Here is a 15,481-nt window from a genome sequence, read left to right on the forward strand (position 1 = left end):
TGGATGAGGAAGAATAATGCATAGCATCAGAGGAAGACCTAAAAGTCAAGGCTTCTGCATCCAAAATCTCCAAAATAAATATGCAGCCCATGGAAGAATTTCAAGTAAGAGAGGTGGAAGAAAAATTGGGAAGACAAATGAGAATAATGCAAGAAAAACATGAAAAGCAAGTCAACTGCTTGCTAAAGGAGACCCAAAAAATACTGAAGAAATTAACTCCTTTAAAAATAGACTAACCCGGGGGCAGAGCCAAGATGGCGGAGTAGAAAAACACACATATGCTAGCTCCAAACCCACAGCTCATAAAATTTCTGTAAAAAAGAACTCTCAACAAATTCTGGAGCAGCAGAAGCCACGGAACAACGGAGCGGGCGAGATTTCTGTTCCAGAGAGCACTGAAAACCTCTCACAAAAGGTCCTTCACGCTGCGGACGTGGAGCTGAGCCCAGCCCTGCCGCGGCTGCGCAGCACCAAGAGGAACAGATCCGAGCAGGCTTCAGGGACAGAATCTCCAGCGGCCACGCAGGTCCCTCCACCCACAGGTGACAGGGGTTGGTGAGAGGGTCTCTTTGGCGGGTCGAGAGGGGAGTGGGGTGCCCCCATAACTCAGGCCCTTTCGGGAGGCAGCAGCAGGGGCGGGAGCAGACCTGGGCTCCCCAAGCAGGCAGGAGCCTGGATCCATTGTTGAAGGTCTCTGCATAAACTCCCTGAGGGAACTGAGCCCGTGAGGCGGCCCTGCCCCCACCTGAGCACCTGAATTTAATCTCACACTGAATAGCAGCCCTGCCCCCACCCAAAGCCCTGAGGCTGGGAAGCAGCATTTGAATCTCAGACCCCAAACCCTGGCTGGGAGGATCTGGAGGTGTAGTAGGTGTGGAAAGAAAACTCAGAAGTCAAGTCACTGGCTGGGAAAATGCCCAGAAAAGGGGAAAAAAATAAGACTATAGAAGGTTACTTTCTTGGGGAACAGGTATTTCTTCCCTTCCTTTATGATGAGGAAGAACAATGCTTACCATCAGAGAAAGACACAGAAGTCAAGGCTTCTGTATCCCAGCCCACTCAATGGGCTCAGGCCATGGAAGAGCTCAAAAAGGATTTTGAAAATCAAGTTAGAGAGGTGGAGGAAAAACTGGGAAGAGAAATAAGAGACATGCAAGCGAAATATGAAAAACAAGTAAAAACCTTGCTAAAGGAGACCCAAAAAAATGCTGAAGAAAATAACACCCTGAAAAATAGGCTAACTCAACTGGCAAAAGAGGTTCAAAAATCCAATGAGGAGAAGAATGCTTTCAAAAGCAGAATTAGCCAAATGGAAAAGGAGGTTCAAAAGCTCACTTAAGAAAATAGTTCTTTCAAAATTAGAATGGAACAGATGGAGGCTAATGACTTGATGAGAAACCAAGAAATCACAAAACAAAACCAAAAAAATGAAAAAATGGAAGATAATGTGAAATATCTCATTGGAAAAACAACTGACCTGAAAAAGAGATCCAGGAGAGACAATTTAAAAATTATGGGACTACCTGAGAGCCATGATCAAAAAAAGAGCCTAGACATCATCTTTCATAAAATTATCAAGGAAAACTGCCCTGAGATTCTAGAACCAGAGGGCAAAATAAGTCTTCAAGGAATCCACCAATCACCACCTGAAAGAGATCCAAAAAGAGAAACTCCTAGGAACATTGTGGCCAAATTCCAGAGTCCCCTGGTCAAGGAGAAAATATTGCAAGCAGCTAGAAAGAAACAATTCAAGTATTGTGGAAATACAATCAGGATAACACAAGACCTAGCAGCTTCTACATTAAGGGACTGAAGGGCATGAAATAGGATATTCCAGAAGTCAAAGGAACTAGGACTAAAACCAAGAATCCTACCCAGCAAAACTGAGTATAATACTTCAGGGGAAAAATTAGTCTTTCAATGAAATAGAGGACTTTCAAGCATTCTTGATGAAAAGACCAGAGCTGAAAAGAAAATTTGACTTTCAAACACAAGAATGAAGAGAAGCAGGAAAAGGTAAACAGCAAAGAGAAGTCATAAGGGACTTATATAAAGTTGAACTGCTTACATTCCTACATGGAAAGACAATATTTGTAACTCTTGAAACTATTCAGTATCTGGATACTGGGTGGGATTACACACACACATAGAGACATAGTGCACAGAGTGAACTGAAGAGGAGGGGATCATATCTTAAAAAAATGCAATCAAGCAGTGAAAGAGAAATATATTGGGAGGAGAAAGGGAGAAATGGAATGGGGCAAATTATCTCTCATAAAAGAGGCAAGCAAAAGACTTAGTGGAGGGAAAAAGAGGGGAGGTGAGGGGAAAACATGAAGTTTACTCTCATCATATTCCACTAAAGGAAGGAATAAAATGCACACTCATTTTGGTATGAAAACCTATCTTACAATACAGGAAAGTGGGGGATAAGGGGATAAGCAGGGTGGGGGGGGATGATGGAAGGGAGGGCATGGGGAGGAGGGAGCAATTTGAGGTCAACACTCATGGGGAGGGACAGGATCAAAGGAGAGAACAGAAGTAATGGGGGGCAGGATAGGAGGGAGGGAAATATAGTTAGTCTTATACAACACGACCATTATGGAAGTCATTTGCAAAACTACACAGATTTGGCCTATATTGAATTGCTTGGAACTCAAAGTTTTAGGAACAACTGTCGAGTACTGTTCTTGCCACTAGGAAATAAGAAATACAGGTAAAGGGGTATAGAAAGTTATTTGGCCCTACAGGACAAAAGAGAAGATGGAGACAAGGGCAGAGAGGGATGATAGAAGAGAGAGCAGATTGGTGATAGGGGCAATTAGAATGCTCGGTGTTTTGGGGTGGGGGGAGGGGACAAAAGGGGAGAAAAATTTGGAACCCAAAATTTTGTTAAAATGAATGTTAAAAGTTAAAAAAAAATTAAAAAAAAATAGACTAACCCAAATTACAAGAGGCTCAAAAAGCCAATGAGGAGAAGAATGCCCTAAAAAGCAGAATCAGCCGAATGGAAAAGGAGATTCAAAAGTTCACTGAAGAAAATAGTTCTGTAAAAATCAGAATGGAGCAGATGGAAGCTAATGAATTTATGAGAACCCCAGTAATTACAAAACAAAACCTAAAGATAAGACAATGTAAAATATCTCATTGGAAAAACAACTGACATGGAAAATAGATCCAGGAGAGACAATTTAAAAAATATGGGACTACCTGAAAGCCATGATCAAAAAAAGAGCCTAGACATCATCTTTCATGAAATTATCAAGGAAAACTGCCCTGATATTCTAGAACCAGAGGGCAAAATAAATATTGAAAGAATCCACCTATCACCTCCTTGAAAGAGATCTGAAAAGAGAAACTCCTAAGAATACTGCAGCCAACTTCCAGAGTTCCCAGGTCAAGAAGAAAATATTCCAAGTAGCTTGAAAGAAACAATTTGAGTATTGTGAAAATACAATCAGGATAACACAAGATCTAGCAACTTCAACATTAAGGGATCAAGGGCTTGGAATATGATATTCCAGAAGGCAAAGGAACTAAGATTAAAACCAAGAATCGCCTACCCAGCAAAACTGAGTATAATACTTCAAGGGAAAAAATGGTCATTCAATGAAATTGAGGATTTTCAAGCATTCCTGATGAAAAAGACCAGAGCTAAATAGAAAATCTGACTTTCAGACACAAGAATCAAGAGAAGCATGAAAAGTAACCAGAAAAGAGAAATCATAAGGGACTTACTACAGTTGAAATTACAGTTTACATTCCTACATAGAAAGAGAACATTTATAACTCTTGGAACTTTTCTCAGTATTTGGGTAGTTGGAGGGATTATACAAATATACACACACACATACATATATATATATATATGTATAGACAGAAGGCACAGAATGAGTTGAATAGGAACAGATGATATCTAAAAAAATAAAATTAAGGGGTTAGAAAGGAATATAATGGGAGGAGAAAGGGAGAAATGGAATGGGGCAAATTGTCTCTCATAAAAGAGGCAAGAAAAAGCTTTTTCAATGGAGGGGAAAAGGGGGAAGTGTGAGGGAAAAAGTGAAGCTTACTCTCATCACATTTGGCTTAAGGAGGGAATAACATGCACACTCAATTTGGTATGAAAATCTATTTTACACTACAGGAAAGTAGGTGAGAAGGGGATAAATAGGGTATGGGGGAGATGATAGAAGGAAGGGCAAATGAGAGGAGGGGGGTAATTAGAAGTAAATATTTTTAGGGAGGAATAAGGTCAAAAGAGACAACAGAATAAATGGGGGGGGGGGGCAGGATAGGCTGAGGGGAAATACAGTCTTTCAAAATATGACTATAATGGAAGTCTTTAGCAAAACTACCCATATACCTCATACTGAATTGCTTACCTTCTTAGTGGGGATGGGTGGGGAGGGAGGAAGGGAGGGAAGTTGGAACTCAAAGTTTTAGGAACAAATGTTGAGAACGGTTTTTGCATGTAACTGAGCAATAAGAAATATAGGTAGTGGGGTATAGAAATCTCTCTTGCCCTACAAGAAAAGAGAGAAGATGGGGAGGGAAGAGAGGGGTGTGATACAAGGGGGGGTAGATTGGGGGAAGGGGTAATCAGAATGCATGGTGTTTTGGGGGTGGGGGGAAGGGGAGAGATGGAGAGAAAATTCAAAACTCAAAATCTTGTGGAAATGAATGTTGAAAACTAAAACTAAAAAAATAAATTGGAAAAAAATAATATAAATAGAAAAGAATAAAATCTGAAGGAAGATGGGAAGGAGAATAAGAAATTAGTGAGATCTCAAATATATTAAATTTTAGGAGCAAAAGTTAAGAACTGTTGGATCACACTGGTCTTTAACAAAAATGATCCTCTATTTCAAAACCTTAACTCATTTTACAAGGCTCAAATTACATATCACCTCCTCCTGATGGGGTACAAACCCAAGCCAAGACCTTTGTCCCTTGCACCTGGAGGATTCTGGTCCCATTTGTCTGAAGGGCCCTGGAAAGCCTAGCTTTGGGGGCTCCTTGCATTCCCCTTACTTGATTTAGCATTCTTTTCATATTTCTCCCTTCCTGCCACTTCCCAGCATTCTCTTGAGATCCCAGTAGCCCAGCCAGGATTGTGGATTGCCTGGACGACCAGCCACTCCCATCAGGATCCTCCCTGGGTTTGATCTACATTCTAGGCTGACTTCCGCCATCAAGACCATCCTTGGGACCCCAGACTACCTGGCGACACCTGGATACTTCCCTTAGTCTTTTTCTGTATTTAAGTTTCATCTCACCTTCATGAAGGCACTCAGATTCAATCCAGCTCAGACTCTGTCTAGCTGAGATTCCATCTGGCTCACTTGTCAATATGAGCACTACAAAAGGTTAGGCTCCTTAAGACTCAACCCAGTATGGCGAATCTTTAATAAATTTTGTTTTCCTTTGGCTTTAGGAAGGCTTGTGTCAAATTCATTCAAGCAGAACCTGGTTTTTGGTTCTACTTTGGGATCCCCCACACCCCGAATCTTAACACTCCAAGACAGTGTACTCTGACTAATACAGCTGAAAGTGTGCTTCCTCCTCTAAATTTCTATTTCTTTGCATCACTCATTTGATACTTACATCAACTGCTTTCCATAATTACAGTGGGGGTTTTTTAATGTCTAGAATGGAATTTAAAGTACTTGCTAAATGTTTTGATTTTTTTTTAAGATATAGAATATGAAGTAAAGAGAGCCAGGAAAACAACGTACACAATAAGTACAATGTAAATAAGGAAAAAACTGAAATGTTGAATAATTATAATGATCAAGCCCTAGGCACAAATAAATTAATAAAAGGCACCCATGACTGCAAATATAAGTGATTTTGGTGTATTACATATATTGTCAGACACAGTCAATGCACTGGTTGATTTTGTAGAACTCTTTTTTTTTTACACCTTTAAAAAATCTTCATTACAAGGGATGGCTCACTGGGATCAGGGAATAATATATTCAGAAATTAATGTGATATAAAAATACTATCAATAAAATTAATTTTTACTATTTAACTATTTTATTATTTAACTCTAACTGCAGTTGTTTTTGAACATTTACTTTATGCATAGCTATTTTCTACAACAAAGGGTATAATGCTTCCAAATGGGTTGCTATGATCTACTACATATGGTTTAAATGGCATTTCACTGAATTCCAGAATATAACCATGATTGTTTTATTGATATTCTTTAAAATCAAAATATAATATTCCTACAACTAACCATAAAACAGTAACAGAGTTTCTTCTTAAAGGCAGTACTTAGAGAGAAGCTTTTAAAAGAAATAATGCCTAAATACAAATCAATATAGTTCTCACTAATCATTAACTTATCCACTACTATCTGAACTAACTGAGTCTTACACCTAGATGTTGATTGTAAAGTTTCATTCTAACTCAGCCTGAGAGCTCAGCTTGGAGTCAAAAGTCCTTTCACATGATTTGTATTTAACTTTAAAGGCTTCTAATATCGAAAAGCCTATGGGCTGCTCCCACAAAGGAGCGGTGGCTTTTCTGTGTTAGCCACCCACAGATGACCTATTCAGCATATTTAGAACTATTTGAAGGGTTAAGTCCTTCATTTACCTTTATACTAATCTGAATAAACTATCAGACTGCAAGGTCCTTGAGGATCTTGTTACATCAATCTTTGTACCCCAGAAGCCCTGCACACTTCTTATACACAGAGGGTGATTAATAAACGTTCACTGAATGTTTCCAACTAGATTTTAAGCTTTCAGCAGATGTCAGAAGACAAAAACTGCATATTTCCCTTTTTCCCCCACAACATGAATCCTGCAAAAATAATGGTTGCTGTCCTTTGCTCTCAAAGAGGATCAAATGACATCACCATGATAAACTCAAGTTTCAAGTGCTTAGCACCGGAGTTAGGCTCCAATTTCTTCGGAGGCATGGGTTCAAATCCTACCTCTGCCAATAGGATGCAAAAATAATAGATAAAAATATTTCTTGATGACAATGAAGGACAAGTAAAAATAATGTTATCCCAATCTGACACTTTAAGGAATTGAAACAAAGACTATAAAACACCAATAGGACATATTACTGTTTAAAGGTACAGTCTTGTATTTTGGGGCTTACTACCCTATCCCCCAACCCCCAGATGACAAGCTTCCATATCCTTCTTATAGCAAGCAAATGAGAAAAGCTTCTATATTCTATAACAGAAATGAATTCAACATTTAATTCCATTACTCTAAGGTAGAAGCAGGGACATAGAGTTGATAGTTAAAAATGAAACCTGTGTTCCAATTTCAAAAATACAGCTTTGCTTTCATTAGAGAAAAACCCCAAAGTGAAAGAAGGATTTACCTGTGCTTTTATGATATGCATGAACCTTGACATCAGTTCAGGACACTCAAGGAGAAAGTGAAAATGGTCAAAAATTATTTTGGGGTTTCTGGGGGAAAAAAGTATTTTACTTAGTTAGCATAAATGAACAGAATATAGTAAGATGAAAATTCATGGCAAAATGTACACACAAAATCATAAATTAAAATATATCCATCCTTAAGTTTCATACAGAAAATATAATAAAAAGTTTTATTTATGCTACTTTAAGTTAAGCATTAGGAGATTTCTAAAAGCCTTACCGATTAACAAAGCATTTAAGAACTTCATCATGTTTGCATACAAACTCTATGAAACGGGGTGAAGTCATTCTATAGGAAAGGGAAACAAAATTTATTAGGCTCAGTGCATACAAGAGCTACATCTTAACGGATATAACATTATGTATGATAAGGTCATAAGATAAGGTTCTATCATAAGATCATAAGACTAAGGTCTTAGTCAATTAACACACTTTTAATGGATGTCTACTATGTGCCAAAGACCATACCAGGCACCTGGCATACTCCTATTTGAAAGAAGTTTACATTCAAATAAGGGAGACAAGTATATAAATAAGCATATACCAAATAGAGAGAATAAAAATAATACAAAGTAGCTAAATATGAGGCAGTTTAGGATGATAAGCCCTATGAATAAGGGATAGGGAAACAGGACAGATTTCATGTAGAAGGTGGTTCTTGAGCTTTTTCTTAAAGGTAAGGTATTCTTTGAAGAGGAATCAAGAAGAAAGTGCACTCTAGTAAAGGGGAAAAGTCAAGGAAAAGACAAAGAGGTAGAAGAGTATTGTGTGTATAAGAAATAGAGAAAGTCGGTTAACTTGGTTGGATACAACACTGGAAGAGGGTGAGTAATGTCCAGTGAGGCTAGAAAGGTTAAGTTGGGGCTGGATTCTGAAAAGATTTAAAATACAAGCAGAAAAGTTTATATTTGATTCTAAAAGCAACAGAGAGCCACTGAGGTGGGTAGAATAGCAGAGTCCCACCATCAGATACAGACTTAAGGAAAATCACTCTGGTGTACAGGATAGGCTGAAGTGGGGAAAAGACTTGAGAGTCTTTGAAGTTTGGGGTAGATTAATTAGGATACCTACAATAATCTAAATGGAAAGTGATGAAAGCCTAAGCTAAGCTATGAGTGAAGAGAAGGAGTCAAAAGAACATGAGACAGTCTCATTTCTAAAATATATAGAGAACTGAATATACAAATACACAAGAATACAAGTCATTCCCCAATTGATAAACGGTCAAAGGATAAGAACAGGCAGTTTTCAGAGGAAGAAATTAAAGTTATCTATATTCATATGAAAAAATGCTCTAAATCACTATTTATTAGAGAGATGCAAATCAAAACAATTCTGAGGTACCACATCACACCTATCAGATTGGCCAACATGACAAAAGAGGAAGATGATAAATATGGAGAAGATGCGGGAGAGTTGGAACATTAATTCATTGCTGATGGAGCTGTGAGCTGATCCAACTATTCAGGAGAGCAATTTGGATCTATGCCCAAAGGGCTACAAAAATGTGCACACTCTTTGATCCAGCAATATCACTTCTAGGACTTTATCCCAAAGAGATCATAAAAATGGGAAAAGGACCCACACGTACAATAATATTTATAGCAGCTCTCTTTGTGGTAGCCAAGAACTGGAAATCAAGGGGATGCCCATCAACTGGAGAATGGCTGAACAAGTTGTGGTATATGAATGTAATGGAATACTATTGTGTTATAAGAAATGATGAACAGGAAGACTTCAGAGAAGCCTGGAAGGACCTATATGAACTGATGCCGAGTGAAAGGAGCAGAACCAGGAGAACTTTGTACACAGCAACAACCACAGTGTGAGAGGAATTTTTCTGGTTGACTTAGTCCTTCACAGCAATGCAAGGACCTAAAAAATTCCCAATGGACTCTTGAGGCAAAATGCCTTCCACATCCAGAGAAAGAACTATGAAACTGGATCGCAGAATGAAACAGATCATTTTCTTTTGTATTATGTGTTGTTTTGTTTTATGGTTTCTCCCATTGATTTTAATTCTTCTATGCAACATGACTAAGGTGAAAATGTATTTAATAGGAACATAAGTGGAGAACCTATATAAAACTTATGCCGTCTCAGGGAGGGAGTGGGGAGAGAGGTAAAAAAAATTTAAGATAGATGGAAGTGATTGTAGAACACTGCAAACAAATAAAACAATTTGAAGAAAAGAATGAGAGACATTAAAAGGTTGATGATATCTTTGGCATAAATAAGGAAGTTTAGTAGCAGAGGAATAAGTGGGGAAGAAGAGATTAAGAGGAAAAATAATTCAGTTTTGAATATTTTGAGCTTGAGATATCTCCAGGGCAGTCAATTAATAATACAATTTAGGGGAGAGACTCAGGCTACCCAGATAAGACAGATGATCAATAGACAGATATAGATATATCTTTGAGACATTTGTATAGAGATGATAATTAAACCACTGGAACTGATGACTACCAACAAGACCTAGAATGGAGAATTCATCTGTTTCATTCAATTTTCTTGAGCTTTAGAAAAATGAGAAAAAAGAATATTCAAACAATCTTTAAAAGAGAAATGGAAATATTAAATTCTGAGAGAACATTTGTATCAAGTTACTTTTTTCTTTAAAAAACTTAAAACATAGTCTCTGCCTAAGTAAAAATGTTTTCCAATATTTAAAATAGTTCTGCATAACATCTACCTCATCTTTATGTACTGTACAAGTATTTAAATTTGCTTTTCCTTCCCTCACAATTCTATTTCTTAAAATTTCAATATGAACATCTAAAGAAGTTTCTCCACTTTAAAACTGGAGAGCAAAACATTATGTTCTAAAAACATGTAAGACCTACCCAAAAACTTAATGAGATATCTTATTTCTAAAATTATAAAAATTCTAGAATGTATTATTTAATAGAGATGACAGTAATAAGCAAAAAGCTTCTTACCCTGGAGGCATCTGACAAGAGCAGCACATATAAAAAGCCTGAATGACAGCACTTAGCCGGTTTGCTGTCATGGAGATAACATCCTGACAATCCGCACTAGCTTCCTGTTTCCCTGCAACATCATCTGGTTTAGATTCCCCTGTGTCAATGGATAGATTTTCTCTGCTCCCAGTTCCTGGACTGCCAAATGAAGGGATAGAAGTAGTATCTTGCTCATCTGGCCCCTTTTGCTTCAATAAAATAGATGTGATGTTGGTCGAGTCCTTTTTGTTTTTCATCAACTCTGTGGCTATTAACACTAGCCATTCATCTAATGAGTGCCAGAGCAACTCCAAGGGCTATGAAAAAATGAAAATTTTAAAATAATTTTTAATTTAAAGGAAAAAAGTTCATCAATTCATTAACAAATAATTATACAGAATACATTTCCAAGCAACTATTATAAAAAGTAAATCATGCCAGTTTACTTTTTTCAAAATGAAATGATAATTATAGAAAATAACCATAAGGTTATCAGTTTTAAATAAAATATGTTTATTTGCAAAAAAAGGAAGAAAAATTAATCTATGTATGAAGTACAAATAGAAGAAAATTTAAAGATGAAAAAATTAGAATTCAGGAATAATGGAAAAGCTAATCTCATCCATACAGTCACTTTTTAAAAAGGGTATTCAATATAGTGATGCAAATGATGAAGAAGAAAGAATATTGGATTCAAAATGAGAGGATATCAGCTCTGTTTTACTCAGCTCTATTACTTGTCAGTGATGTGTCCCTAAGCAAGTCATTTGGGTTCTTTCATCTATATAATAAGGGGATCTGACCAGATAATAACTAAGGTACACTGTACCCCTATAGATCTTATGAAATTTGTTCTTTTAAAACATATATAGGTTGCTAAAGTAGCCCTAGGGAGGTTGTTACTGTATGGAATATCAACTTACTCAATGTCAACTGACTTCATGCTTTTCAACCATTTTAAAATATAAATTTATTTTTAAAAGATTATCAAAAATAGATTCTCTTGTAATACACAATTAGCTTACTGTGTTCTTATAAAAAAACTCTCCAAATTAAGACAATTTGTAAAGATGACATAAAAAAATGTGGATTATATAATGAAACATATACCTGTTCCAAGAATTACTGCATCCTTAAAACAATCATTTGGAAAATGAAAAATACTAAACCATTATAAAAAAGAATTACTGAAAAATTCATTCCCCAACCTTACCTCCATAGAAGAAAAAAGCCATTAATAAATGACTTTAACTGATAAGGTAATGTTTCCCTGCCTCATTTTTCCTAGAGCTCTTGGCTCTCTCCTCTACCCAATTATATTCTAACTTTGTATTATCTTCCAAGAAGACTACAGAATTAGAGTTGTCTTTATATTCCTAGTGCCTACTACAGTGCCTTGAACAAAGTAAGAGTTTAATAAACATTTGTTAAATTGAACTGATACTGCATTTCTATACTGTTCTAAATGTCACTTTTTAAAGAACCATTCCTCAGTGAATAAATAGTCAAAAGGCAGTTCCCAAGGAAAGAAATCCAAACTACTTAAAATCATATGAAGAAATTCTCCAAGTTACTGATAATCAGAAAAACATAAATTAAAGCAGCTCTGAGGGTCTGGCTCCTACCTATCAGACTAGCAAAGTTAACAAAAATAAAGGAAAATGAAAAATGGCTGGAGAGCAGGAGAAGGAGGCATATTAATGCACTGCTTGGAATAGCTATAAACTGGTATAGCCATTCTGGAAAGCATTTTGGAATCATTCCCAAAAGTTAATAAATCATGTATATATACCTGGGTCCAACAATACCACTACTAAAGTCACAACACCCCCCAAAATTAAAGATGAAAAAATTCTACATTTAAAAAAATATTTATAGCAGCTTCTCTTGTGATGGCCAAAAACTGGAAACTAAGGGAGTCTTTGTCAACTGGGGAATGGATGAACAAATTACTGTTATAAGAATGCAAAAGAGTACTATTGTGTTATAAGAAATGAAAGAATGACACAGTTTCAGAGAAACCTAGGACGTCTTATATTAACTGACACAGAATAAAGTGAGCCAAGGAGAATACTTTGCATTATAAGAACAACTTTGAAAGACTTAAAAAAACCATAATCTATAGTTAATCATGATCCAAAAGACTGATGAGGAAGAATGTCACCCACTTGGCAGGTGATGAACTGAATGTGGAGAATGAGACACAAATTTTTGGCAAGGTCAACACAGAAATTTCTTTTTCTGGATGTTGCCTATTTGTTACAAGGATTGTGGTTTTCTTTTTTGCCATTTTTGAAGTGCAGGGAAGAATATGGGAGGAGAAAATAAATGCTTGTAAATGGAAAAGGATTTTAAATTTTTTAAATAGAAAATATCACTAAGTATAATAGAATAAAAAAACTACATATGGGAATTCTATGTCATTATAGAATAACAAAATTAAGCACTGAGGCATCACCTAGGACTATTTTCAGACAGAGTCAGACTCAGGATCCCAGATAGAGAAAAATTTACTTTTCTTTAACTTCCACAGAAAAAGACTACACAACCACTTTGTTACTCTAGAAGGAATTTCATAGAATCATAAGATTTAGAATGAAAGCGACCTCAGAAATCATCTAATTCAACTTCCTCATTTTACAGATGAGGAAACTAAGATCCACGAGAGGTAACCTTCACTGCTAACTTAAATCTTCCAAGCTATGACTTGAGCATAATTCCCATATCTCAAAGAAAAACATTTACAAGCCACAATAATTAGCTCAACGAGCACATCAAAAAAAGTGTCCATTTACTCAGCAATATTTATTATGCACCAACCATAACACAAAGCCCTAGCTGAAGGAGCTAAAAATATCAACACGCATATATTAAACATGCTACATCTATGACAATTTATACACATTAAGGAAAATGTATCTGAAACCAAGTCTTCCACAACTATAACGTGAAGGTGACCTAGAATTCCTGAAAGCTATACCAGTGTAGTGCAGACCCGAGAAAGCTATAAAGTCTGGACCCAACTGCCAACTCATTAACTATTATCTAAAAAACAGCACAGTCAGTTTCAAAAAGGCATCATCAGGTTGGCCAGTGTTTGGTGCAGTAATCATTACAGTTCACCTAGGAAACTACATAGAAATTGCAAGCAGGGGAGTTAGTAGCCAGATCAATGAAAGAAACTAAAGATCTTTAAAGTATAAAAGTAGGTAAGCAACCTTTCAAAATTATATGCAAAATACAGGCATAATTCATCTAATGTTATTAATTTGTTCTATAAAACTATCTGCGCAAAATGTTATTACTAGTCATAAACAGTTCCAAAGAATAGTGTTATCAACCAGTGGTTAGCTAAATGATATTATCAGCAGTCTCAAAACTTTACTGTGGGATTTGTTTCTAATTCATTAACAAGACTGTTGCAATCTGAAACTAGTTGGTGTAAACTGAAGGATGGCAGACCTATAGCAATCTTAAATGGCAATTTTAAGACATAAGCTGGCAGTGCATCAAGTGATCTGGCAGGATAATGAAAGCTCGTAACCACTACAGTTCAGAGTTATTAACATGATATTCTGAAAACCCACTGTGACCCTAAGTATTCTCAGGCAGATGTCACATACTTTCATTCTGATGACAGAATCATGGTGAGAAAAAAAAAAACTTAAACATGCCTATGAATTTCTTTATGTCTAAGTAACAATCCCATAAACAGGAAACAACCACATTTTAAAATGTACAAAAATACATATCATTACCTGAAAAGTCTAATCCTCAAACTCTTTCTTATACCCTAAATCCTGTCAATCTATCACCATTCCAATGTATCTTAAGACACTAGGCAAACAATTCTTAACATTAAATTTAAGAGACCTTTTTTTAGCCATGAAAAACAAAAAGGTGTGGCACTTAGAAATGTCTCCTAATAAAAATATATCATTTTTCAATCCAATGTCAATGAGAAATCTGCCCCACCCAGCAGCCACAGTACCACAATATCCTAGACTCCTCTCATACATCCAATTCCAACACACATGAAAAAGGTCAAATTTGCTGCCCTTTGAAGATTTGTTGAGAGACGAGATTAAAAGCATGGAAAGGCAATCAGTTCTTTAAAACTTACTATTTACGTTAACAACTGTTCATATTAAAAATAAACAGAAGTATGGCCTGACAGTTATGTCAACAGAAAGGTCTAAAATTTAAGATAGAGAACATATTCAGAAGCAAGAATAATTATGCATAGTGCAAAAAATGATACATAAACAAAAGTACAGTATACACAGTTACAAATGGTATAGAATAAAAAGCACAGAGAAAGAAAAAGAGATGCAAAAGATAATTTAAAAGCCCCTGAAAAAAAAGAGGGGAAAAAAAGGCTGGTCTCTTTTCTACTTTTATCGGTATCTTAAGCAGAAAAACTGAACCTAAAGGACAAATGCCACTTAAAAGCTTGCTTAGTAGGTATGTAATTTTCTGACAAAAGTGTTAAGAATGTTATAGACTTAGGCTTAATCAAATATCAAAAATACCTTATTAGCAAGACAAAACTGAAGAATACTAAAACAAGTGTAAGAATAAAATCAAATCAATAACCTAGTTCTTTCTCAAGGGAGCCAAGAAACAAAAAGGGCCGATAAATCAATAAGCATTTATTAAGCATCTACAATGTGCCAGGCACTGTGTTTAAGAGACGGATCATATGTGATATCATGGAACAAAAGAGAAACTCGCTATGCTATACTTACAACAAATTTCAACAAAATTTTTTGGATCAGGAATTTGGCTTCAACATGATAAGGAAATCAATTTGTTACTACTAATCAAATTATATTCTTTTCAAAGAAAGAATGTGATATGAAAATCTGAATTAAGAAATGTTTGACCACTTTCTTCCAGCAGAGGGCACAGTAAAGCCACAGCAAAACCAAAACAAGAAAAAGAAAATAGGTTAAAAAAAACCTCCTAAAAGCCATTATAACCATCCTAAGTATGAAAGGACCTAATTTCTACTAATATATAATGCTAGGATAATATAAAATGCTAGGATATTATTTTTAGCAAATGTCTATTTGTTCCCAATATAATAATGCTGTGAATAACGTTA

The 15,481-nt window shown here is 36.0% G+C and overlaps 1 protein-coding gene across 2 annotated transcripts in view; it reads right to left on the reverse strand.

Annotated features, from left to right (window-relative positions):
- HACE1 (HECT domain and ankyrin repeat containing E3 ubiquitin protein ligase 1) overlaps positions 1–15,481 on the reverse strand; it is a 99,336-nt gene that overhangs the window by 37,872 nt on the left and 45,983 nt on the right. For both annotated transcript variants that reach the window (XM_072642937.1, XM_072642938.1), the window contains exons 12-14: positions 10,354–10,691; positions 7,635–7,703; positions 7,354–7,441 (exon numbers count right to left, since the gene is read on the reverse strand). In XM_072642937.1, coding sequence (XP_072499038.1) covers positions 7,354–7,441; positions 7,635–7,703; positions 10,354–10,691 — 495 coding nt within the window. The remainder of the gene's footprint in view (positions 1–7,353; positions 7,442–7,634; positions 7,704–10,353; positions 10,692–15,481) is intronic.

Source organism: Notamacropus eugenii, chromosome 2, assembly GCF_028372415.1.
Source record: "Notamacropus eugenii isolate mMacEug1 chromosome 2, mMacEug1.pri_v2, whole genome shotgun sequence".
NCBI lineage: Eukaryota > Metazoa > Chordata > Mammalia > Diprotodontia > Macropodidae > Notamacropus > Notamacropus eugenii.